The sequence below is a fragment of the Macrobrachium rosenbergii genome, chromosome 43 (genome assembly GCF_040412425.1).
Source record: "Macrobrachium rosenbergii isolate ZJJX-2024 chromosome 43, ASM4041242v1, whole genome shotgun sequence".
Taxonomy (NCBI): Eukaryota; Metazoa; Arthropoda; class Malacostraca; order Decapoda; family Palaemonidae; genus Macrobrachium; species Macrobrachium rosenbergii.
In genome coordinates, this window is record NC_089783.1 from 55,615,549 (window position 1) to 55,642,230 (window position 26,682).

The window sequence follows — 26,682 nt, forward strand, 5'->3', positions numbered from 1 at the left end:
AAACCTTTTCTCACCTTATTTTTGAGTCTTAAGAATCTATTATTGTTGATTTTCTAGGAAATGAGTAATTTTCTTTTATAGAAAACGGTAGAATCAGTAATTCCTTGCACCATGCTGACAAAGAAAGTAGTGCAGATGAAGTTTTGAAGTTTGGCAGCTTAATCTGGTGGAAAGTGACGATGATGATGATGATTTTATTTGAAATTGAGTCAGATTATTACACTAATTCCAAACTACGAGAGATTATACTGACATTCATAAGGTAATATGATTAAAAACTTGACTGAGTTTGTACCACATGATCATCTTGGGAAAGAATCGAAGAAATGTTTCTTATGATAGCTAGCATGTGGCCTTTACCTAAAAGATCAAGGTATCATTAATGGAAAGATTTAACCTCTTATGAATATAAAAGTTTTCGTTGTTGTTGGAAATGCTTGCGGGCATTTCACTGGCCTGCCATCGAAAGTTATTAAAGGAGCTTTATATCAGATTCTCCAGATTTCAGAGCAGTATTTGTAAAGGAGGGAGATCATTATACAACTTGAGCAACATTATTCCCTAGAAAAAATATGTAACATTTAGAAGTGATTTACCAGTACAGCACTTAAAAAAAGATTGAGAGAAAAAGTAACTCATTGCTTGTTAGAATTATCTAGGTAGGAAATCTCAAAGAGCCTTCAGATTTTCATACCCTATTACAGCAAAACTAACTGACAGTTGTTTTTTCAGCACAATGTGTGGCCAAAATTCACACACCCAAATGCATAGTGTTTTATCCTAGGAAAGAATTGGGCACCCAACCCCCCAAAAAAGCATAATGGAGAATGTAAAAGAAAGCAAAGTATTTCATATACATTAGTGGACAATGGGTAAAGAAGCCACCTCATAGTGTCATTTCCTGTCTTAATAGTCCTGTATACACTTGTGTATAAAAGCCACTTACAGTATGTATTACTATGAATTTTATGAGGGTATAAGAATTGTTGCCAACGTGGAAAATTAATATATCATACGTAGATGGTGTACTAAAAGGATTTATAGTGCCACTAACGAAGATCTCAGAAGCCACCATACTCTGAATTTTTCCCATTTCGATTTTTCAATTTTTTTTTACACATAACTGCTGCTTCTAAGATAAAATAATGTTCAGTCCTGAAAAAATAGTGTTTATGTTAAATCAGTTTTGATTACACTGGAAACTTTGTCAATTTTTCATGTAAATGTGCCCTTTGCTGAAGAAGAGGACCACAAAAATTCCAAAGCAAAAGGTTAAACCGACCTAATTTTTTCACTCCAAACCCAACACTCACATTGGCCAGCATTTGTGGTGTTTACAAATCGAAGTAACTGTATTACATGAGAAGAATTTTGTCTCCTTTTTTCTAGGCAGGTATGATCCTTACTCATTCAGTCTAGGCTACAGCTGTGAACAATCACTGGGGACAGGATTTGGTCATCTCATGGCAGTACTTCCAACAGCTTGGACTTTTCCTTGCAGACTTTTACTACCAGTAGTTGAAAGGAAAAACACATTTTTCTGACCAGGCAACAGGCTGATCCCTTCCTGGCGAGTCCTGGTTATCTGGAGTTTATCTTTATTATCATTTAAGTTTCAAAAGCCAGGCCTGTTGCCTACATCCTGTGGGAGAGATACTAGTAGAGAACTCCTAACTCCTGTCTCAAAGCTGCCCAGTCAGAAAATTACTGTCTCAGTGGGTTTTATATCTATAGATGTCATCGTCCCAATAAAAAGGTATTTTGTAGATTTCAAAGTGCCTCCAAATGAGATTTTTCAAATCTGGTTCCCATAAGAGTGACCAGATGCTTAGGTTGACATAGTAGGTTTTAGCTGCTTGGAATTTCCCTGGAAATGTTTCCCATGCAGCAAAAGTAGTCCAGTAGAGCCGTCATTACTTTGTCACTTTGTTCTAACCCGTGAAAAATTAGTTTTGCCATTTTTTCCTATTTTTTTGATTTTCCATTCTTTTCATCATTTTCTTATTTCTTTGCCATTGCTCCAATTCTTTGTTTCATGAACTATAACTTTCTCAAAATGAGCCTTGGCTAGGAACAATAATTAGTTAAATATGGTAGACTGTAATATGACTGATCTACAGGGAAACTTTAGTATTCCATTTTGTTTCATCTCTTATTTCTTACAGTCTAGTTATATTAGATTTTGTCTAATAAATTATTCTGGGTAAAGCTTGTTTCGCTGTGTAGAGAGAGAGAGAGAGAGAGAGAGAATGCAGGGTGAGTAGGTACAAATATTCACTACTAGTAGCCTTTTGATGTGGTCATCATCAAGCTACCAATTGATCGGTCTTCTCTACTTTGTAGAAACAGGTAACCAATGAAATTTCCTCTCGACTGGGTAACATTAACTCCCGTTTGGCGACGCGTTTGGTGGTCGTGTTTCATGGAACACCTGCTTCAGAAGAGGTCTGAGGATTAACCCGTCGATGTCATCCGATTTCCAATGTCCTCCAGGCAAGTTCATATTGTTGGTTTGATTGATAATAACAGATTCCAGCATCTTTCTTTTGTGTGGACGGCTACTTTTGAAACCAGCCCCGCCCCTCTCTAATTTTTGGAATGGCCTTTATCCCTGATATGTAGGAAAATCCCCGAACTCTACGAAGCATACCGTACTGATCTTTTGTGCTCTATTATAAATTATATGCTATATATAATTTTTTAAGCATTACCATTATTATACACACACGCCCATACATTTGTGGTGGTGTCTATAACTAAAATGTTCAAACAAGTAATGTAATGAGTAGATCAGAAATAAAACATTGTAACAGAGTAAATCGATGAAATATGAAATCAGTTTACTTAATTAACTAATTCCCAACTACGTATTGTATTAACTTCCAAATTGTGCACGTCATTGCTGCGCTTTATTCTTCACTCGAAAGCTTACAAGGAAATTAAATCTAGACCTGAGTTATGGATTTTTGCTTTATTTTTATTAGCATATCACAAGTAACTGGAAGGTGACAAAGGAACAGTCCTAATATAATTAAAAAAATTAAGTGAACAAAATTCTCTGCGTGAGGTTTGCCGGGTATGAAATTCTACCCTACCTGTTAGGTGAAAAATAGTAGGGCTTCTCTCTATATTGTGTTGCACAAGAAAGAAAAGCTATCAGGCTCTCAGCTGGTTCACCTGTTAAAACTACACAGCAGTTTGGCATGAAACATGAGGGAAAACATGGCATCGTAATTTCTAATCAGCCCTTTGGGTAATGAAATTAGACCAGTTGGTCGAAAAGAGATTATTTGCAACAGATTATACCCATTAATAGATGCTTTTGTGCCGTACAGCACCCATCTGTTAAGGTTGGTGATTGGCTTGAATTAGGTAGGCCTTGCGCCAGCGTTGGCACTTGCTTTAAGGTGAAAAGATGTAAAATGGTGTTCCAATTCTAAAACAGAGACGACCAGTTGTAAGATTAAGAACATGGCTGGCAAATTAAGCATTATTTGAAGTATGTTTTTTTTATCCTTTTTGCATTTCATTTACCTTTCACCCTTTATTCATATACTCCCGTCGTTATCACGTATACAACACCTATCTATCTGCCCGTCTATCGACTGTTGTCACACACGTGACAACTTCTTGATGGAAAATGAAAATGCAGGAAAGACCTTGATTATCACCTTGTCAAAAAATCAACGTTATGACAATTTGACAATCGTGTTGACTGAATGTGACTTTAGGAGAAGTTATGCATAGACAAAATCACAAATGACAGCAAAAATAAGAGAAAATTAAGTATAGCCCATCATTTTCTAAAATAAAAGGCAAAAACGTGACTTATTTATAATATAATATGGGGTTTTTAACAGTGAAAAAGATAATTTTTCATTGGTCACTTACATTTTGAAAGTTTTCGTATTATAATTATTCTCGGTTGAAATTATTCTGCCATATCCCTTATATATCTTGGATGTCCATACTTAGTAGCATTAAGACATTAAAACACATATCTTGAAGGGATTCTTGCCATGATAGGTAGCCATGCTATTCCGAGAAACTGTCTCAAACATATTTTCATATAAACATAGTCAATTCTGAAGATGAAAAGGGCCCGCAAAAACACTTTTTTCTTCATAGTTGACAGTTAGATTACAGTAAGGGACATGAATGATAAATATTGCTTAAATTTCGCTTATTGGAGGAATGTTAAATTAAGATAAGGTAATTGAATTCCAGGATCCTGTCTTAGAAACATTTCCATATATACATAGTTCACTGTTAGATTACAGTAAAAGACATGCATGACCAATACTGTTTAAATTTCGCTTCCTGGAGGACCATTAAATTAAGATAAGGCGATTTCACGTCAATCAGGGGTCCAATACAGTTTAATAAGAATAAAAAACTAAAAAAAAATTATGAATGTATCAAGGCAGCACGAGGAGCCCACTTTCCCCCTGCACCCAGTTGGGTGGAATCCTGAAAACGTCAACTTCTCGTTCTTCTGATTTGCACTCCGGGAGTTGATCGTATTTGCATAGTGTCCATTGGAAAAACCCCTGTGAAGTCATTTTAAAGTAATCATGGCCGCCAATTTCAAGGTTCTGACGGAAGACCACCAATTTCAGGCGGAATTAACCCAAGCAGGGGCTAAATTGGTCGTTGCTGACTTCACCTCGGCAAGGTATGGGGGTGGGCATCCCGGACGGTTTTAGGCCTAGAGCCCACAGTGCACCCCAGGGGGTGCACCGTGGGCATTCCTAAAACGCTCCATCGTCATACTGTGGACCTCCATTCTTATTTTGTCTTTCTTCTGAGTGCGACTGCGAGGCTTACCTCCTCGTTGCTACACCTTTTCAGACCTCTTTTTTTAATTTCCTTTCGGGCGCTGAATGACCTCTTAGGTCCCAGCGCTTGGGCATTCCATGTCCGTGGAGAGGGTATCCCGGGGGTTGACCTCATTTGGAAAGACGATTCCTTTAGGTCAAGTCGGGTACTTAAGCCCCTTTTGCACTCGTTATGCCATTCAGTTGGTCACTCGGGGCACCTGGGGCCACCTGGGCATATGCCCCCCCCAGGGGAAAAATAATGACTAAATAATAATACTGAACATTTAGATAATAATAAAAATGAGAAATATAAAAAATTTTATAAAATAAAATTATAGAAATGATAAAATTTTGAGAATAATAATAATGATAAATTGAGGGCTAGTACTAAACAGTGATTCATCTACACTGTTTCGTTGTGTTTAGTACTGGCCCCTGGGAATCAAATGTATTTTGCCATTTTTAGTACTAGCCTTGGGCTCAAATGTATTTCGCCTTTAGTACTAGTCCCTGGGGTTCAAATGTATTTTGCCTTGTTTAGTACTAGCCCCTGGGTGGTAAAATGTATTTTGCCTTGTTTAGTATTAGCCCCTGGGCAGTCAAATGTATTTTGCCTTTAGTACTAGCCCCTGAGGTGTCAAATGTATTTTGCCTTGTTTAGTACTAGCCCCTTAAGTTCAAATGTATTTAGCCCCCCTGGGCAGGTTCAAATGCCCCTATTTGTCAAATGTATTTCACCTTGTTTAGTACTAGCCCCTGAGGTTCAAATGTATTTCGCCTCATTTAGTACTAGCCCCTGGGGGTCAGATGTATTTCGCCTTGTTTAGAACTAGCCCCTGAGGTTCAAATGTCTTTTGCCTTGTTTAGTACTAGCCCCTGGAGGATCACATGTGCCTTCAAAGTGCATTTCGCAAAACTGAAACCTAGAAAAACGCCTCAATTATTTACTAATGTTTTATTTTTTATTGTGATAAATATTAGTTTGCAAGAATTATATATATAGGATATTTTTTTTCCTTTTTTATGAAGATTCAAAAGACGTAATAAAAAATGGAGTAGGGACGTTCGGACCGGAAACGCACCTTATCCTTGATTTTAGGGCCTTTGGTAAAACATCCAGGTGGGTAGGCCTAGGCCCCTGGGCTGCCCGGACTTATCCCTAATTAGATTATAATCCTTTTGTTATTCCAGCTATGAATTCTAATAGCCCTAACCCATATTAATAATAGGTATTACTGTAAAGGAGATTGCTGCTTGAATATACGTTTTATTACTGTGATTTATTTGGTAAATAATATAGAAAAAGGTATGTGTTATACAGTACAGGTTTGGGTAAAACTTTAGTCGCGCAGCCTGATTCCTGCCAGTCGCCGACCGTGACAGGTTACGGCCTTTTTGGGGTGGTCTAGGGGCGGGCGAAGCCCCCCCTAGCCAGGTCGGGGCACGTCGCCCTAAGTTAGGTTAGGTAGGTAAGATCTGGTTGGGCCAGGACCTAGCATTACAGGAAAGGTTATGTCTATATTTATGTATGAGGAACCTGTCCCGGTCGACGACTGGCGGGAATCAGGCTGCGCAACTAAAATAAAGTTTTACCGAGGTGTGATAATTTGAGAAATTTTCCGAGATAATGAGAAATTTGCCATCGTCCATCCCCGAGGGCCTGGTACCAAATATGGTGGAAGCTTCAGGGGCCACCGCATTTAGTACCAGCCCCTCAGGGGTAAAAGCAAAAATATAAACAGTAGACGGTAAATTTTACCATCATGATAAATTTCTCAAATGATCTCATTGTAATGCATTATATGTACCCTTGTCTTTATTCTCCCATCAAAAAATTACATTAATAGACAATATGGTAGAACTGAGTATTAGCTCTGCGTCGGGTAATACCTTGGAAATTGACTTTTTTATAATATTTTGGTTCCTTATCAAGAATTTACTGTTATTTTTTGCCACTCAAATGTAATTAACCTGTAATTAACCTCAGAACTGATTGTATTTTTGCCATTGCGCATGCACAGTGTTATAGGGGAACTTCTGGTAGAAAGTGGAGTTTCCTTCACTGCTCCCCCCACCCCCCCCTGGCTAAGTAACACAGCCTACTAGGTTAGGTTAGGTTAGGGTGCGTTAGTTTAGTATGGTTCCTTTATAATAGATTTCCTTAGGCAATCCCTTCTTGAACATATGGCTCCCTATTGTCTATCATGTTCACAGAACCGCTCCACACAGTCGGTGCGGAGCTAATACTTAGGAATACCGACAGTATCTTCGTGCAGCTTTCTCCTTTTCATTTACCTTATTAAATAGGGAGTAGCCTATGCTATCCCAGTCACGAATTGGAAACATTTGTTGTTTGGTAACAAGGATGTTAATAGGTGGCAGGTGGGTGAGTTGTGGGTGACACCTAGTCACCTGGCATGGCATAATCCAGCACTTCTTTGGCCGCTGGGGAAAGTGGACAATTTGACACTTGTCCCATACTGCCGAAGTTGAAGTCTTTATATAGGTTAGGCCTACTATAGTAAAACTGTTTATGCTTGACATTTGTGCATGTTTATGATATTAACCATTTTTTTTTTCTTTGTTATTTTTACGTTCAGTTCCCAGTGGACGTGTACTAAACATGGTGCCCATTTTACACATAAACTGGTAGTTACAAACCAGAGGGCTGTGGTAGTATTCTTCAGCTGTACCTGTATTATTGTTTGTGATTTTTGTGTATGCTTAGGGTATCGGTTTGGATTTAGTATTGATATTGCTAATTTGTGTGTGTGTGTGTGTTTTTCTCTCTTTAAGGAATCCCATGCCTTGCTGTTGATCCCCATGTTAGTCTCCCTCACAATTTAGACACAGCAAGAAGTGGAGGAAGGCCTAGAGGCATTTTCCATTGTCTTTCCTTGGGGCAAAACGTCCCTTTTAGCATTGCTGAACTTTTTTCAGTTTCTTCTTGCAGCACTCCTCCAGTAATATCCATTTCCCCTCCTGTTCGTACTCCACTGGTTCAGTCAAATGAGGCTATGTGGATTTGAGGTGGCTAATTAGCATGTGTCCGCCCTGTACCATTAATGGCATAGATGCATGTGCAAGATGTCCCCCACTAATATTACTTTGTGTTCATAGTTCATCACTGGGTCATTAATTATTAAGCACAAAGATGGGGATAAACACAGTAGCTTGCTCATCTGAAAACTCCCTAAAGAATCAGACTTGATTATTGTCAAGGCTAGATGGCCCTACTGTGATTCAAGGATATAAGAATCCTATGAAGTGTAGGTACATCAAATAAAGCCAGGCTGTTTGTTCATTATTGAAGAAAAACAAACTATAGGTCCATTAGGAATTCTTGTTACAGTTGGAGACAATATCAAAATATCAGATTTCCTAATAGTACTGGAGAACTATTTAATTTAAGATTAACAGAGGAATTTCCAACCATACGGTAGGATATGCATAGGGAGCATAGGCAGTTGCAAAGTGAAAGACAGAATAACTGACTGTGCCTGAAATATCAGCTGAATGACTGAATGTCTGTGTTTTAGATTATAATTTTGTTGACATACTGTGCTTCAAGCATATGGTTTCAGTACAGTCACTACCCGACTTATGAATGGATTACGTTCCGGATGGCTGTTCATATCTTGAATTGTTAATAAGTTCGTTCTTAATACGTATTGTAGTGCATAACTTTTGTTGATGCTTACATTCGCAAGTTAACTCGGGAGTCATGGAGTTTACCATTTCAATGTATTTTTAATTCATGCACTATTATAAAGAATTATTTTTATGTTAGAAAGGTAAAATGAAGAAAATAAAATTTAGATATGTGCAACATTGAAAATTTAGTAATTTCTCCATGCTTTGAAAGTTATGAAGTTGGAGAGAATTCCACTGAAGCAGCATCTGACATTAGAAGGCCATAAATTAAACAGTGCACACCACCATCTATTGACAAAAATACATACAGGCAGTCCCCGATTATTGGTGAACTCTGTTACTGACGATCCAGTTTTACGGCGCTTGTCTAGTGACAATGATAACTGGATTTTTGGCACCGACATGCGCCAATCTCTGGTTATCGGCACCAGGGATCGGAGCTGTTATTGGCGATTTTTGGTTATCGTCACCCTGTTGGGAATGGAACCCCCGCCGGTAACCGGGGACTGCCTGTACATCCTAAATGCTTACTTTGGGAAGAGGAAATATAGAAAATGGAAATTCACCAAAAGAACGAGTAAAATCAGGAAGATAGTAATAAGTAGGAATATTTTATGAGTATGAACGAGTATTCTCGTGATTGTAAGAATAAATGGTAGTTAATCGAGAACACTTGGGATAATTGGGGAAGGGGTTAAAGGAACCTGTATTGTAAGAATACATGGTAGTTAATCGAGAATACTCGGGATAACCAAGGAAGGGGTTAAATGAACCCGTTCTTCTTTCCTATGTTCTTCTGCTCTTTGCAAAAAATTCTTACTAGCAGAATAGGCTCACAGAGAAAAATTTGAACTTAAAGGTGGCAAAGAGGAGCACTCCAAACTTGATTTTAACTTGTGACCCTGTCTGTTTGTAACTGAATGTTCGTAACTTGAATGTTCGTAAGTATGGTGATGACTGTACTTAGCATTAATTCCTAGTGGAAATCAGTGAACAAGGTAATCACCATGTGGTTTGTTTGTCCAACTGGCATTGAATCCTAAGTGAAAATAAGAGGTTTTTATTATCATTATAATGTAAGATATGCTTTAAGTTTTTTATGTTTGGTATAATGGCTGTGCATATTTGGTGAATTGTACAGTAACAAAGTAAGGCTAGAAGTCAACTTCTTTTTCAGATGTGGGCCATGCCAGAGAATAGCACCACTCTTTGCCGAGATGGCTGGCGCTTTCCTAACGCAGTATTTTTGAAAATTGATGTTAATCAGTGCACTGTAGCTGCTGCATCGCAGGGAGTGACAGCTACACCGACGTTTATTTTTTATAGAAATAAGGTTAGTTCTAATCATTACGGTAGAATACCATAATGTTTTAGGTTATAGATTTTGGAATTTGTAGATATGTTAGGCCTGATGTATTTCATTACAAGTTACAGTACAATACTGTACACATCCTTGAATAAAATGTGGAAAAAGCATAAACGTAAAAACGTAAAAAAAAAAAAACTCTAGTGACGTCAGGCACCTGCCTTTCCTTCTCCATCCATCCCATAGTACATTCCCACCCTCTCCCAATCAGGGAAACTGCTTCCTTGCACCACCCACCTTCCAAAACATCTTTTTCTTTCGGCGAGTTCCACTCCCATGGCACCAAGCCATGCAATCCCCTCCCCCTGACCTTGGAAGCTTCTCCAGGCCCCCCACTCCCCTGAACCCTTTCTTAGTCTGTTTATAAGTGTAAGCAGTGTTACCAACATTTATCTTGGGCCCTTGGTCCAGCGTGTCAGATAATGAACATCCAGATAATCAAGGGATTCATTTTATATATACACATGCATACGCACTTTATATATATACATAAAACACATTAATATACATAATAATTGGGTTGAGTTGTTAACTTTGATTTCAAATGGTTTTCTCCCCAGACAAAGCTTGACAGTTTACAAGGAGCTGATGCTGAAGCCCTGGAAGCAAGAATTCGGCAGCATTACGGTGATGGCGCTGAGGAAGAAATTGAGGATTCAGGTGTACCTGGTCATGTAAGAATATTTTCTAAGTTCTGTAAAGCAGCTTTGTAACATGTAAACCTATTTATTGAGACATTGTTTTGAATACCTGTATCCTTTTAGTTAGCCTCGGAAAAATGTACAATGAACAGGAATAGGAAAAATGCTGACAGACCAAGTAGAAATGGAACTATGTACTTATATTTCTCTTGATGCCTGGGAGATTATTGTTAATGTCATTTTAAACTTATTTACTGCTGAATGGTAATATTAATTTTGCTGTGTCAGGTATCATTATACTGTACAGTAGTGCTATGTTTTGAATAAACACTGAATGGTTGAAGCGAACACTTTTATGTAAACAGACAGTAATGTAAATTGTATACAAGTTTAAAACTAAGGCAGAAATGTTTTATATATAAAGTGTAATTAGCTGTTTGTGTTAATTTATCACTGATGTTATTAGAGGGCAGTTGCTTGAAATTAATGTGTATGGGAAGATCAGGTAATGCCAGAAACATTCACACTCATGCTTGCACTTGTGAATATGCAGCTTCTTACGTTGTTAATTTGTGTGTGCAAGCATATCTGCATTCATGGAATTATGGGGAAAATTAAGAAAAGTATCAATTTACAATATGCACATATGATTAGAACATGTATTAGATATCTTCTTATAGCATTCATTTCTTATTCTTCATTTAATAAAATCTACATTTTTCCAGATTGACTTGATACCAATGATCAATAAAGCTGGGTGTGAGTGTTTGAATGAGAGTGATGATCATCCATTTACAGAAGCTCTGTCCTCGGGTGGTGGTTATTTGGAGTCGGACACAGATGAACAGGTAAGATGTGTATATAATGTTTGTGTGCGTGCATCAGTTTCTTTAATGTTATTTCCCTTCCTTTTTTCATGAGGATTAAGACCATTTTCATTGTAATGAATTTCACTTCTGTAACTTTCGTTGTAGTCCTACAAGATGCATTTTCTTTGGGCAGGTCATGGTAAACTAGAAGTCAGCTTTCATGCCCAAGCTGCAAAGTTCAAGGGGATGGATGCTCATAGATTTGGCAGTAGCAAGAGTCCTTCTGTGAGACTTATTGCAGCCAGCTGTATTTGTTGGAAAAGCATGTTCTGCTTCGACAGATCCAACTGTGCTGACTTTGTTGGTAGCTGAATCATTGCTAGTCAGCCCCATGCAACTTCCCCCCCTCAACTAGTGCCCTTGAGTTGAGTGATCAAGGAGGACTTAGCTTGGTGGCTTGATGACAGGAGCCTCTTGGTGGGAGTTTCTTTGAACTCTCCTCCCCCCAAAATGCATCTGCTCATAGATACATTGAAGGAGGACTGGGCCAAACACCTGGAAGGTGTTGTTAGCCCTGCAAGCATTCCAGGAACAGTTAATACTGTAGGTCACTTGGTACTGCTATTGAATGGTAGTACAAGTGGCATATTTCAACAAGAAAAGGAATATGGTCTCTCCCACTTTGCAGGTTGGCATTGCAGATGCAAGAGTGGGAGGTTCACCATGCTCTTTAGCTGTCAGTCAGATACATTCCAGGTAGGCAAAATGTTCAGGTAGACCAGCTCACTCCCTGGGGTGCAGATCCCTGGGTGGTAATGGAAAATGCATTCCAACACCCTTGGGACAATCTGGATGGTTACACCTCCCACCATTCATCCAGATATATTGGGTGATCAACAGAAGTTTATCAACGCAGATGCAGGAGGACCCTGGCTACTGCTAGTTTGCCTCAAGCCAAGTGGTATCCAGATCTGCTGTCTCTCCTGGTTGAGCTGCCAAAAGAAATTCCTCTGTGGCACACTTTTCTTGCCAGCCACATGTTCAGTGGTACCACCAGGCAGTTCTCTCGCCTCAAATACATGCTTGAAGGTTAACCATCATATCCATTAAAGGCAGGGCTTTTCTCACAGGGCTGCATAGGAGATGTATGGGTACCTCATTCTTCCTCTTTGAACATAAACCAGGAAAAGTGGGCCATCTGTGATTTGTGCCATAGAAGGGTTATCCCTCTGCTTGAAGCTTCTGTTTCACAGGTCAGAGACATCCTCATTCACCTTCGCTGAGACTTGTTCCTCTCAGCCTCAGCTTTGAAGACTAGTGCATCCCTTGCCTACTATTGCACCTGCAGTCGCAGCAATTCCTGGTGGACTTATAACTCCAGTCGGTTGTCAGAGATGACTCCTACCTAAGGAGTGAGTCTCATATGTAAAAGGCAGTGGTTTTTACTTCTGTAGAAGTAAATATAAAGTTTCAAGTAATTTGTGTGTTTACTAGGTAGCCAAACCAGAGCCTTTAATTGCAGTTCCCACTTCAACCACCCTTGTTCCTGATCCCAAAAGAGAAAGTTTCTCGGTTACAGAGAGGTGAGTGAGAGGTATAACCCCACACCTCCAAAACCACCAATTAATGACTTTATTACTGAGTTCAGTGATTCTGCAATGTGCATTGAAGGATACTCTAATATGAAATTCGCTTGTGTTTATATCTAGGAAAAATACTAATTGTTTTGAAATTGATATTTGTAGTAAGTTACTTTTTAATTAATTGATATTTTTAGGGGGTTACTCTTTAATTATAACTCGGTTTGGTTTTGGGTTTCATTACCTTTTTGTAAGACTGTGTCAGCAATCAGTCTTTGGTTACTTTGACACAATTGTAAATTGAAATTTTGATTTGTTGTTCTCTTATGAAATTTGTTTATACAAAGATTATAGATTTTTTTCTGTATCATGTTTGGTTGCAGTTATTTATATTGAATATGAACATTCAGAATAGGAAAATGAAGATTTTGGAAGAGGAAAAGATTTGTTTCACGATTTTCAAATTTTAATATTATTAGTGTGAAATGATTTTTGTTAGATTGATTATATCAGTTGTGGATTTTTTTCTATTTTTACAGCTGATCTTGTATATATCATTTAATCAAGCTGTCAAGTTACATAGCTTAAGAATTAAGGGACCTGAAGACTGTGGTCCGAAGACGATTAAACTGTTTATCAACCAGCCACACACTATAGATTTTGATACAGCTGAGAACGCTAATGCCATTCAAGAAATCACGTAAGTAGTTATGAATTTTCTTTTGAAGGGTAGTAGTATTGATTTACAAGATGTGTGCTTTATGCATTTTGTGTATATTTTAGCCTACTTGTTTCATCAGAACCTCATTAATTATGTTGCCCTGTTTCCATGGACAGAAGGTTCCTAGCAGATAATGTGAGAGGCCTGTGTTGCACATGCCAGGCCTTTGTTTCTATTATTTTTTTAAATTTTTTCTTGTGTCTTTATTAATTTTTACCATGCCATCTTTGCCTGTGCCAATTTTACATGTGCCATTATTACTGTTCACTGAAAAAAAGAGGAGTCAAGTTCAAATACTTGGGGTCTGTAATAGAGGCTGGTGGAAGAATGGAGACCAAAGAGCGCCTTTCAGACTAAAGGAAAGTTCCACAAGGCAGTGTAAGACCAGCTATGCTGTATAGTACAGAAACAGGAGTATGACAAAGACAGTGGAGGAGAAAATGGACATGGCAGAGATGAGAATGTTAAGATGGGTGTTTGGTGTAACGATGGAGGCTAGGATTAGGAATGAGATATAAGAGAGCCAACAAAGGTGGTTGAAATATTAAAGAAAGCGCAGGAGGGAGACTGATATGGTACTGACACTTACGAGAAGGGAGGCAGACTATATTGGAAGGCATGTTATGAGACAGATGTGCAGGATAGACGATGAGGAAGACCAAGAAAAAGATGGAGAGACTGTTTAGGAAGGACGTGAGAGAGAAGAGCACCACAGATGTAGGTGGAAGCAGCTGATCCAAAATGGCGACCCCATATAGAAATGGGGCTAAGCTGAGAAGAAGATCTGGATTAGCGCTATGTTCCATAGCAGACCTTTCCAAAAGTTTTGAAAAATTTTTCTTAATATTCCCTTTTTGATTTGTGCATGATAGAAGTTAGGTTAACTAATAGATTTGATTGGAAACACCAACTTCCTAGAGAGTTTACAAAGTTAGGTTAACTATAAAAGTTACTGGAAACCCAGCTTCCTACGGAGGTTTATATTATTTAGGGTTTTGTTATTTGGTTTGAATCTACAGTGAAACTTGAAAATATACTGAGTAATAAGTTTTTCTGTGCTTTTGTCTTTTTTATGTACTGTAGTATGTATCTTTTTGTTGTGTGACTACTTGAAACCTTTTCACATTTGTTTGTTTCTTGTGTTGAAAGTTAAGAAATGTCAGTGCTTGTGACAAAGGAGCACTTGGAAACAAAAAAAAAAAGGAACAGGCTGATTTTTTCATAGCTTAATTGTGTTAAGTGAGATTCAATTTGCCATGTGACCTTGTTAAAATGGTAATTCCACCTTTAATTGCTTTGTATGCCAAAAGTAAAAAGAATATTTCACACTTCAATGAACACATGTTAAAAAGCCAGAATCACCAGTGACAATCATAACATGTATCTGGCTTTGTCATTATTTATTTGATATATAATAATGATTTACAGTGGGTTCCCGGTAATCGCGGGGAATGGGGACCACAACCACCTGCATTAAGCAAAAATCAGCGTTGCTGGTATCCCCCTCTAAAAACGCTTATAACTGGCTATTTAGATAGTTCAGACCCCAAAGATCCCCCCCTTCTCTAAAAATGCTTATAACTGCCTATTTTAATGGTTCAAACACCAAATATACCTTAAATTATCATCATAAAATAAATTTAATATTTGTCATCTTACGTTAGCCTTAGAAATATATATGTACGTACCGTGGCGTACATCTGCTTACTATCGTGTTAAGTCTTAGCAGAGAACTGTGTGAGGGTATGGCCAACTATGCACTGTGTACTGTGCAACTGTGCGTTTTATTTATTTTTTTGTGTTTTGTACAATGATTTTGAAATGATAATACAGTACAGTAAAGTGTTTTAGGATGAGTTTAGAGCATATCTAAAATACATGGGTAGTTTATAGAACGATGTAACTACTGTTAGTACATATTGTACAATTTGTACGTATGAACGAAATGGTATGCTTGCTTAGGTCACGGCGATATGCATACGTATTTTTATGTTAGTATTTTCGTGAATGAGTAATATTAATGTGGTGAATGAGTAATATTAATGTAAACACAACAAAATACATTAATCAGTATGTACTGTAAAGTGAAACTTTGTCTTTTGAAAAATGTTCTTCCCAACCATCAGCAGTGATAAAATATTCTCTTGTATAAGTAGATATTACAATGATTTACTAATTTTCAAATATTAATATTAATGTAAAGACATTAATATGTTATTTCACTTACAGAATCCATTTATACTGTATTATTCCGATATGTTATCATCGTAATATGTATAAAAAAAAAATGACCGTCCCACATTTTTCATGTTTACATTCTGCGAATCAGCTGATTGGGGCTCACTTGTACTGAAAGAACTATTAGGAAAATAATGTTTTAATTGCTAAAAGAAACAAATTTATTAATGGAATTATTTTTAATTTTGTACATAAATTATAATGGTATATTGTCTGATATAAAAAGGTTTGTTAGGTTAATTTTCATTTTTTTATGGAATCTTTACAGGCTTTCACCAAAAGAATTGGAAGGTGAAGTGATCCATCTGAAGTACGTCAAACTTCAAAATGTCATCAATTGTACACTGTTTATTAAGGACAACCAAACAGAGGCTGATACCACGCAGATTTCATATCTACAAATTATAGGGTCACCAGTGCAAACAACCAAAATGGCTGATTTCAAGAGAGTTGCAGGAAAGAAAGGCGAGAGTCACTGATTATAGCGGGATCTAGTACTTACAATTTTTTCTGTTGAATTTTATTTAGAGAATTGTTTCAGAAAAGATATAAAAATTTCATCTTTTTAATTAGGAAGTGATGGGAAATGGTAAAGTGCAGTAAAAACATATTTATATTTTTCTATTTTAAAAGCTTCAAATGTAATTTGCTTGTAAAATTCCAAGTTAGTGCCTATTTTGTTTTAAGAAGAATTGGATGCAGTATTGAAAAATATTTTGAATGCTTCAAAAATTATTGATAATTGTCAGTTTTACAATCATAAAACAATTCCTTCCAGGTTTATTGTTTTGATTGTATCCTGTTGTGATCATAAGTAACCCAGTTTTTGTGATGAGAGGAATTTAGGTAATGAAAGGATATACTGGTGGTTACATAGAAAGATTTTTGTGTGCAGTTTCCTTATACGGCAGCTCAGGAGCAATTCATATGTCAAGGTAAGTAGGCAAATTGAATGAGTTGATTCTCAACTTGTTTTTTTTTTTTACCTAAGGTATTGAAAATCATATTAGGCAATTTTCTTTCAAAGTAACTTCTTAACCAATTGTAATTTTGGCATCATTCAGAAGATAGCACCTCTAATGTTGGATGAAGTAATTTACAGACATCAGCTTTAATTTTGCACATATTGTCTGTACAGGCATATACATTGCACCCACATACAACATGTGTGCTAATTTTGTGGCGCAGTTTCTGAAAAAATCACAATGCCCCTCTTTTCCTTGCTTCATACCAGTTGGTATTCAGTTTTTACTGTTCATGAGAACTTGAATTTACGGCATGTTAGCAGATATGCCCTTCACAAAGTAAGGTTTTTTCTTAGTTTGACAGTAACCGTCCTTACCTAACTTTGAGACTAGCTTAATTCAAGCCTACCACCTGATGCCTTTTTCTCTATGTCAGATTTATTTCTTATACCATTATTATCCCAAATATTATTATTTATTTGATATGGCATATTAAAAGTGTCATTAAAGCATCAAAACACATCATAGTTTACTTGAGGTTTTGCAGTTGTATGAAAATCTGCCTAGTCTGACTAGCCTGAAAAATGTTTCTCTCTCTCTCTCTCTCTCCGAGTATAAGAAGCAAACCTTAAATCCTGCCAAGATTTTTAATGATAGGCTACCCGCTGAAGTGTCGATAGTTCACTAGTTAACTACCGTCACTGTAAACAAAACAACTGTGATAACAGTAAAAGCCATGCATAATTCAAGTGAATCACGAGCGACATAACTATCGATATGTAAAAAAACAACTGAAATCACAGTGATTATTTTAGGTAGTTACCGTAATTAGACGTTAGGATGAGCAAGCTCTCACTTTGTTACTATCTTTATCCAGAGTACTATTATCATCATAAGGCAATAATATTAGACAATTTTGTTATTGATACTTATTATACAATACCCTTTTAACTTCTTCCCAGCTTGTTCCCATTTTTATATGGGGTCGCCCTTTTAACATTGATAGGTAATTTGAAGTTACCAAAAGGGTAAATCAGGGTAGTCTAACTTTCTTGTTTATGAAACAGCTGCGTTCATAGCTCCCAGTTGTGCTTGGCTTATGAGCCTTGTTGTCTACTAAAGGCCATTTCCTTGGTAGTATTTTATAATCAAACTGAAGGGTTTTGTGATATCAATAATTCCCCAGTTGTCCTTAATATCAGGGCTCTTGCCAATTTTAAAGGAGTGCATTCATGCAGATCTACTTCCAGAGGGTATTACTCTGCTGATAGTGATGTCACAGGCGTTGAGCATTTGTTGTGATGTTTACCATAAATTTTTTTTGTAATGGTGAGCTTTGCCAACCATTTTAAAATCTTGAAGATGTAGATTTTACACATTTTTGCTATGACAATTCCAATAATTATTGTTCTTATGTATGTACCAACTAACTTACATCAGCTAATAGTGTTACAGTATTTAATTGAGTAAATTGGGGGTCGTCTTATATGGCAAACACACCTCTAAACCTGCATTTTTACATGAAAAATGGGGGTCATCTTATACGCCGAGTCGCCTTATACGGTAAATTTAATAAAGTCAGATGCTAACTCATTGCAGAACTGAGCGGGATTGGCTCCAGGTTGGGACAGTAATTCTTAAACTCCCAAGGAGATGAAGCAGTAGTAATGGAATATTAATTTACATTTTTGGGGTAGATTCAACTGTGTATTCTAGAACTACATTTCAGTGGAGTCAACTGTGAGTGGTTCAGACTTTCTTCTTGAGGGTCTTGATTGTAGGCTAGGATGTCAGGATTTGCATGAAGAGATATTCAGCTGAATACTTCTCTGATAAAGAAATTAGAACTTCTTTCATAAATTGCTTCAGTCAAGTCACTAGATGATCAGAGTAGGCATTCTATGAAAACCAAAGTGTTTGTGTCTTAATTCAAGTCTTAATCACTCTGACTGAGCATTCTTAGAAAGCTTAGTTACTGTTAATTAATTAGCACTAGGTGTCTTAGAAAATCAGCTGGGCTGTGAAGAAATAAGTGCTATTTGGAATATTACTGATGTAAGACCATTGAAATTTAGTCCTCCTTTGCAGTTTGGTCTGCTCCAGTTTTCCAGCTCCCCAAACAAGTCATATGTTCAACGTTGAAGTTCCAGGGTGTTAAATCTTTTGGGCAGCTAAGGAAGGTATTTAGGATCACCCAGTTTCATAAGGAAGTCTGGATTTTGGATATTTGAGCTCCTTGTGTAGAATGATGTAAATGTTACCTAGGTTTCGTTACTGCCTTAATTGAAGGCTGTTGATTATTGTGTCTGGAGGAATGCCTCCTTTTACCTCTGTTGCATAATTATTTCAACCCAGAAGGAGCAGCTTGGTGGTGTTCATGGTAGTTGCAGTTAATTGAAAATAAGTGCCATGGTATAAGCTTTTTCACAATTATGGGACTTACAGTATATTTGTGATCATCATAATCTCTTACAAATTCTTTGGGAGATTTTACCTTGATTTTGATCCTTTTTGATGTGTAGTTCCAGATAGTCCTCTGTCACCACCCTCTGTTCTTACATAGCCACCTTGTTTCTGCCTATTGTAGTTGGAATAGATGAGGGTTCAGGTCTCCACTTGTTGGTCCAACATAATAGCATAACATCCTGGGATTATTTGTATTTGGATCATCGAATGTAATGAGATATGGCAACCATAAATTAAAAAAAGCTTTAACAAAAAACTCATTTGCCAGTTGTATTTTAGACAAAGATTTTTCAATACAGGGACTTGATATGGAGTGACCATTGTCCATTAGGCTTTCATCCCATGATTGTCTGGTCTCACAGGAAGTGATGAGTTTGCTGAGGATCCTGGACAGCTGCTTGTGTGGGCAGCTGCAGTCTGTAATTGTTCCAACATGAATACAAATGTATGCTTTCATAGATGGAGTTACTCGTGCTTTGTGTGCTTTGGGTGTCACTGAATCATTTCAAAAACAAAATTCTAATGAGCTCATCCCAGAATTCCAGGCGAAGACCCAGATCCTTTTGTTCCCAGACCTGAAGTCCAAAAGTTTTTTATCTCCTCATGGAAGGACTTTGTAGGGGATGACAAGGATGGGATGTTCCTGTGTCCAGTGAGAGCCATGAGAACCCCTCAGTTGTTCAGCTGCCCCCACAGACCAACTGTAAGAGACTGTTCATCAGCACAGGGCCAGAAACGAGAGAGATCTCAAAGAACAAAATCTTCTTTGGGCTGCAGGAGGTGATTGTCAGGGCTTACGAGACTGAGGGAGATGACGACCCTCTTCAGGGCAGGATAAGGGCACACAACATAAAGGACACAGGACTATCAGTAGCCTTCAAGAACCACTTGGTCTTGACAGGTCCTGATAGCAGGTGTCTGGAAGAGACAATCAAGCTTCACTGTCTTCTGCCTCAAAAACCTTGCACACAAGTTCTTAGACACCTTCACCTTGGATCTAGTTGTCATGGTCCAACAGGTGATGTAGGAACTTTGAGCCCTTCAGGAGCTTCGCCCTTGAAGGAACAGGAGGACCTCAGAGTCACCAGACAGGTTTGGTGAGTACATAGGACATCATATCCTTGTGTTCTGCACTGTTGCAGCCTGGGTTTTAGTAGTAGAGAGTGGGGCCCTCGGCAGGGGGATAGGTCTGGATTCATCTTTCCATGGGGACACACCCAGCTTACCCCTCTGTGAGACTGACCTCGTGCCTCCGAGTGAAGCTCCATCCGTGGAAGCGTAGGTTTGTATTCATGTCAGAACAAATACATAATTTTAAAGTAATTTGTATTTTTCCTAACATATGGACCTATGCTTTCATAGGAGGTAGTCCCCGGTTAACAGCGGGGGTTCTGTTCCAGCTGAGTGCTGATAATGGAAAATCGCTGATAATTACAGTAATAAATGGTGTTTGCGATGTCGTAAGTGCCAATAAACTGCTCATCGGCACTGATAAACTACTTGCCAAGGCCGATAAACTCCTTGCCGAGGCCGAAAATTGCCTGCCAACACTGATAAACTGCTTGCCAGTGCAGAAAATTGCTTACCAAATGCTGAAAGTCACTTGCCGACACTGAAAATCGCTTGACGATGCTGATAAACAGCTTGCCGATGCCAAAAATCGCTTGGCGATGCTGAAAATAACTTGCTGACGCCAATAAACCATTGGGAGGTGCCGATAAACCGCATACCAATACTGATAAGCTGCTTACCGACACCAAAAATTACTTACCGTCACGGAAAATCTGGTTAATGATATCATATGCCAAGTGTCGTAAAACCAAAACACCGATAACTGACGCCGCCGATAAGCGAGGAAAGCCTGTATAAGTTTACCCTCTTCTTACAACCCTGCATAGTCCTGATCTCTCCCAACTATGGAGAAGAGTGTAGCTATAGATGTGCTGGTTCACACAATGGAAGAGTAGGATTTTGTATTTTATTTTTGAGATGATTTGGTGACAGCCAAAGTACGCCAAGTGCAAGTAATTCCATCAATGAAAGTGTAGGTTTGTATGTTAGGAAAAATACAGATTACTTTAGAATTTGGTCTAACCTTGGCTAGTGTGACCCACCATTTCCTGAAGGTTCGGTAGCAAGTTATGGCCCTTGACATTCCACAGGACTTGCTTCATTGGGTAAGTGGCTGTTGACTTTAGGACACTTACAAATTATGGTCCATTCTTTCAGGTCATCTCACCTTCTGTAGAAGTCCCCAAACAACAGTGTCATGTTTTGATCCCTTGATTTGTAGCTGAGTGATAGCGATTTGCCCTTTTCAGTATCGTCAGAGCTGCTTTTAACTTTGCTGTGGAATTGTAACAAACCCCAGTTGATAGCATTCTCTGTGATGTGTACCATTTGTGTCCCATTTTTATACCAGTTTTTTGGTCCTATGTGAATCATAAATTGAGGCATCCCATTATTGAGTTGCATGATACCCAGTTTAGGGTGAGGTGAAAGATTGAGTCCTACTCCGATCTGTTGGAATTAAGGGCAACATTTTGAGACCACCTATTCCAAGGCACCTGTTTGACAAAGATGGCAGGCCATCATAGATATAAGCGTTATGTCTTGCAGTCCCTCATTGGCAATGTACTCTATGCACAGAAAGGTACAGCATTCCCAGAGATTTAATACTTCCAGTAGAATTTTAGCACTGGCTGGAGGTACATATTGTTATGCCAATCCCCAGGTATGTTTAAGATCATCCAAAGTAGATGGGGGACTCCACAAGCAAGCTGGGAGACACCCTAACTGCCAATAGTTGCTTTGGTAGCAAACCCATTTTGCAACAGTTTGCCAACTTGTGCCTCAGGACTCTAACTGAAGATTTTTGGTGTGATATGCATTCTTGGATTCAGATGCTTTCAGGCTGATGCACTTGTCTTGGTATCTACCGTTGCTTTTTGCAGACAAAGGACCCAGTCATTTGTTCTGAGTTTTTGGACATTCCAAAATCATTTCTGAACTATAGGCTCCTGCATTGAATTGGCCACCTTCGACTATTTTGGGTATAATCTGACCATCCTTGTCTGCTTTGCTGATGATGGGTTCAATGATATCTCAGTAAAGGTGAAACACTTTTCTTTAGACACCACCAGACCAAGGCTTGAGTGTGGTCTGTTGTTTAGGCGATAAACAAGAGATGGCCTCTCTCCAATCTCAACTCCACAAGGAGCAGATTTCTGCCATTTGCTGGTACTGAGGAAGTTGTCTTTGTCAACTGTTCAATGCACAGAGATGCCACATTGCAAGTTTCAAGAGAAGAAACAATTATTTCATGTAATTTAAGGTGGTGTGATGGATATGCCACAATGAAAGATGATCTAACATGGATCTCTGAAGCCTTTTTACTATACATATACCACTAGTTCTTAGAGCCTTATCTACATCAGCTTGTGATGCATTGGATATAAACACATTTGGAGAATGTGGGTCTATCAACACCTTTTCTCCTTTCTTGCACTCCTGCCAGTGAAGGCTTTGAGCCACCACCTGGTTCTAAGTCCTGGTCTTCTCATATTCACAGTATTTTTGTCAACCCATCTTGTGTTGTAGATGAACTGCAACATTATTTTGTGTAAATTGTTAACACATATTGCTCTGCTTCATCTCTTGTTTTTATAATTTCTTAAAATTTTGCTATGCTTTCATATATCTTATACTCTGTATACTGTAGTTCATATTTTATTTGTATATGTTATGCTATAGGTAGTTGGAATTTTAGCACTTTTCTACCCGAACTATCATTCCAGGACCAAATAACATTTCCATTTAAATTTGTATATATATTTATTTTATACACATTATTATACATGTCATTTACAACAGCATGGTAGCAGCTGCAATACAGAATATGAAAGTGTGATTATGAAAAATTATAATCACAAGCAAGAATCAACAGGAATAATAAAATTGTATATGTAATATAATGAAAATCACAGATTAAAGTAAAACTCCCTTGGCTCTAGCTACAGAATTTAGATTCTTTCTTCACACTTAGTACCAGATTAAAACTGATCGCATAAAATCATTAATTATATAACTGCACTACTTCAACAATCAAAAAGCATTGTGTTTTGCCCTACAGACTTTAAAAAGTGTATTTTGTTATCCATCTTCGCAGGTAGTGTTCTGTGTAAAATATGATTTGGAAATTTATGGTAAATGTCTTACTTACAGTAATGAAAATACTTCATAAAACATCACAGTCATTTTTGTTGGTATAGTACTTAACAGAAAAAATCACTACTATACAAACAAAATTTGAAGTAGAATATTTTTGTAGACATAAACTGCCTGTGTAATACCCTTCAAAATAAATTTGTCTTGAACTAAAAAGCTGATATTTAGATTTTTTAAAAATACTAGCTACTATTGATTTCTGTGAATTAAGCAAAACAGCCAAGAAAATAGTCTTAAAAGAAACATGTATTAAATGACTTCATTTTTATATAAAAGTCGTGGGAATTAACACAGAAGGTATAATCATGTTTTTGTTACAAAACTAGTGGCTGACTATTCTATCAGTATACAGATGCTACTCTCTAAACCAAGAAGCTTGCAGCATCAAATATACTCAAACTTGTCATGTTATGAGCTCGGATGAAAGTTCTGTAAACTGTTGCTGTACATCGTCAGTGGATTTAATACCTTAATGGCTTCGTATTCAGTATGGAGAGGCGAGATTTACACAATATTTTCAATACTTTGTTATACCTAGAGAAAACATGAGCAAACTATTAAATTATGGTTTATATAAAACATTTTCCTCTGCATTTCGATATCTCATGGCACTTCTAATTGAAGACCCCCCACCAAGGTGTTCAGTATCAGACTCATATGCATTGTTGATAGAACCACCAGTTGGAGTGAACACGCGCTGGTTGTCTGCCTCTGAAGCAATTGAAGTTCTCGTTCGTGGCTGGGTTTTGGGGGAGAGACAGAAAATCCTATTAGCAATTGTTGTTGTTTCATCCTTAAAGGGATGAAATTATAGAGACCACCTTGCTTAGTAAAGGGGATAAATCCATAGGGAACTTCTTTAGTTAATGCTAATTTTTGAAGAAATTTGATTACTATTAGAATACCATTTTAAATATTTTTCAGTCAAGTTGAAAAAATTTAGAAAAAGCAAAGGTGTAGTAAGTTTTCATGACAAGATAAAATTTTAGATTAAACAACTCAAGAGAGGAGAATAAGATCAGAAAGTGATAAATCCTAAGGTTTTAGAGAATAAAATTGGAAAGGTGCAAAGAAATTAACAACACGAGGAATCTAGTGCCAATATTTTAACACTAAACCAATCAAACAACAAGTACTGCCATGAAAACAAGATTATGTAAAATTTTGATTGCGACAATAATAAATTGCTGTATTAGTAAAATTAGTGAATCAAGAAGCACAATAAGTATGACTCCCACACAAATCATAAAGAAGCCAAATTCAACTCCCAATCATGTTGTTTCCACTTAAACAATCTCTCCCCATTTTAGGTAATAATAATGAGCAATGAGCATTTTAAGACACGCTCACACAGGTACAGTAATACTTTCATGTTATTAGCAGTGAAACAAGTGGCACATGTCATTAATGACAGTGTTACCAGTATGAAAGCCAGTGGAATACTGTACTCAATATACCAACTTCATCATGTCATCCACTTGTGAAGATTTTCAGTCCTAAGTTTGCAGGTTGCACACAAAAGTCCAAAATGCATAGAATTCTTTGGTAGGAGACTTTCTTAAACATTCTAGGTTATATTTTAAACTTGTGCAAGTACACAATAAGTACTGTACATTTCAGATTTCTAGCACAATCAGTACTGTACATTTCAAATTTGTTCATAGCATATTACAAAAGTACTGCAATGTACTTTATCATGAAAAGTATTTCTCACCCACCTATTCTTAGGTAATGACAGCACAGTTTTTTGTCTGATTATGATTCTGACACTGAAGTATGGGGAGAAGTCTAGGTTTTTCTCTCAAAACTGACAAAACTACCAGCCCGACTTGTGTATGTAGCAAGGACATCCAAGACCCCTAGGATGAGAAGGACGGTTCCTGTGGTGAATTCTCATTGTGACGCACTATACTGACTTCTACGTGGTTTGGATAACTTTTTTTCATCTAGTCATTCTGTCCTGTTATTGATTTTGTGGAAAAGTGTTTATTTTACCCTTCCTTTTGTTTGAGATTTTTAGCACTTGGGCCTTCTCTTCTCTTCTACCATCACTAGTGTGGGTAAGCTTGTGACTGAAAATAGATAAACCTCAGATTACATGGTTTATTAAATTTTACAGCCAAACTTTGAATTCTTGTACTACTGCTGCTGCTCCATCTTACAATCTTTTCTATAAAGGGCAGTTCTATCTCTTACCTCAGAAGTATGCTGTTCTTTGTTCTTACTTTTCCTTGTTTCTTGTTTATTTTGGACCCGAGATGAAGAAGGGCATTAGGTTTTTGATGCTGTTAGTCTTTGGGTGAAAGAATGTATCTTGAGATTTAGGCTGTAAAACCAAGCACTGGGGAATTATCAGCCATTCACTGCTTAAAACTGAAAATATGGAGTGGCTGGCTTGTAAGATAGAGAGATTCAGAAAGTAAATGAGAAATACAGGATCTAAAGGTGAAAATGGCAAAAACCTCACAGTTGCACTAATAAGTAATACCTGGACATGGACAGCAAAATGAAAGCAAGGAAGCAAGAATGGAAGTAAACTTATGGCAAAAAAGTTGCTGCCACTGGGAACTGAAGGGATGCTGCAACACCCTTTAGTAAATACAGCATACAAAGTGATGTGCACTGGTGGCATTGGGCCACTATGGGGCCATTGATCTTTGGTAAAGGAAAGAAAAAGAACCTTTGGCTCGTCTAAGGTGGGAGAGATGAGCTCATAGATCCTTGTATATTCTGAAAAGTTCCCAGGACGGAAATTGACATACGGTAGCTTGTTCTTTTTGCAGTCAGGGCCAAGGAGGTTATCGTTCGTTCCTATGGGAATACAAACTGACATATTTTAAGTGGAGCATATATGTATTTAGTTACAGGGTTAGCTGTATGGTAGTGTGTGAGAGAGAGCAGGGGTTTCAGCCAAGTGCAGTGCCTAGCATATTAGGCATCATTCAGTCTTCCGACTGTTTAGTGTGAAGTGCTCCTGCTCTCGCCTCTCCCCTGTATGAACATTGCTGAGTTTACTTTCCTCTGTTTATTTGTTTTTTCTATTGATTTTTTATCATAATATGATGCCAGATCAGTGACCGCTGCTGTTGTTATGCCAGTTTACACAATCAATCAACTTATATGTCACAAACAAAACCACTGGAATGCACATTAACTTTGCACCTATTAGGCCACAAAAGCAGACATCATAAAAGA

General features: G+C 37.6%; 2 protein-coding genes across 2 annotated transcripts in view; one reads left to right on the forward strand and one right to left on the reverse strand.

Annotated features, from left to right (window-relative positions):
* The first annotated feature begins 4,441 nt into the window (after positions 1-4,441).
* On the forward strand, positions 4,442-16,606 carry Txl (Thioredoxin-like). The gene is given in 7 exon segments (XM_067087370.1): positions 4,442-4,675; positions 9,652-9,698; positions 9,701-9,807; positions 10,401-10,514; positions 11,207-11,329; positions 13,410-13,570; positions 16,098-16,606. Coding segments are annotated over 7 exon segments (864 nt in total). The 5' UTR covers positions 4,442-4,574; the 3' UTR covers positions 16,309-16,606.
* Positions 16,607-23,075: 6,469 nt separating this feature from the next.
* Positions 23,076-26,682, reverse strand: part of LOC136828971 (chitin synthase chs-2-like) — a 101,408-nt gene continuing 97,801 nt past the window's right edge. The window contains 1 exon segment of the mRNA XM_067087369.1: positions 23,076-24,226. Within this exon segment, the coding sequence (XP_066943470.1) occupies positions 24,050-24,226 (177 nt within the window). The 3' untranslated portion in view covers positions 23,076-24,049.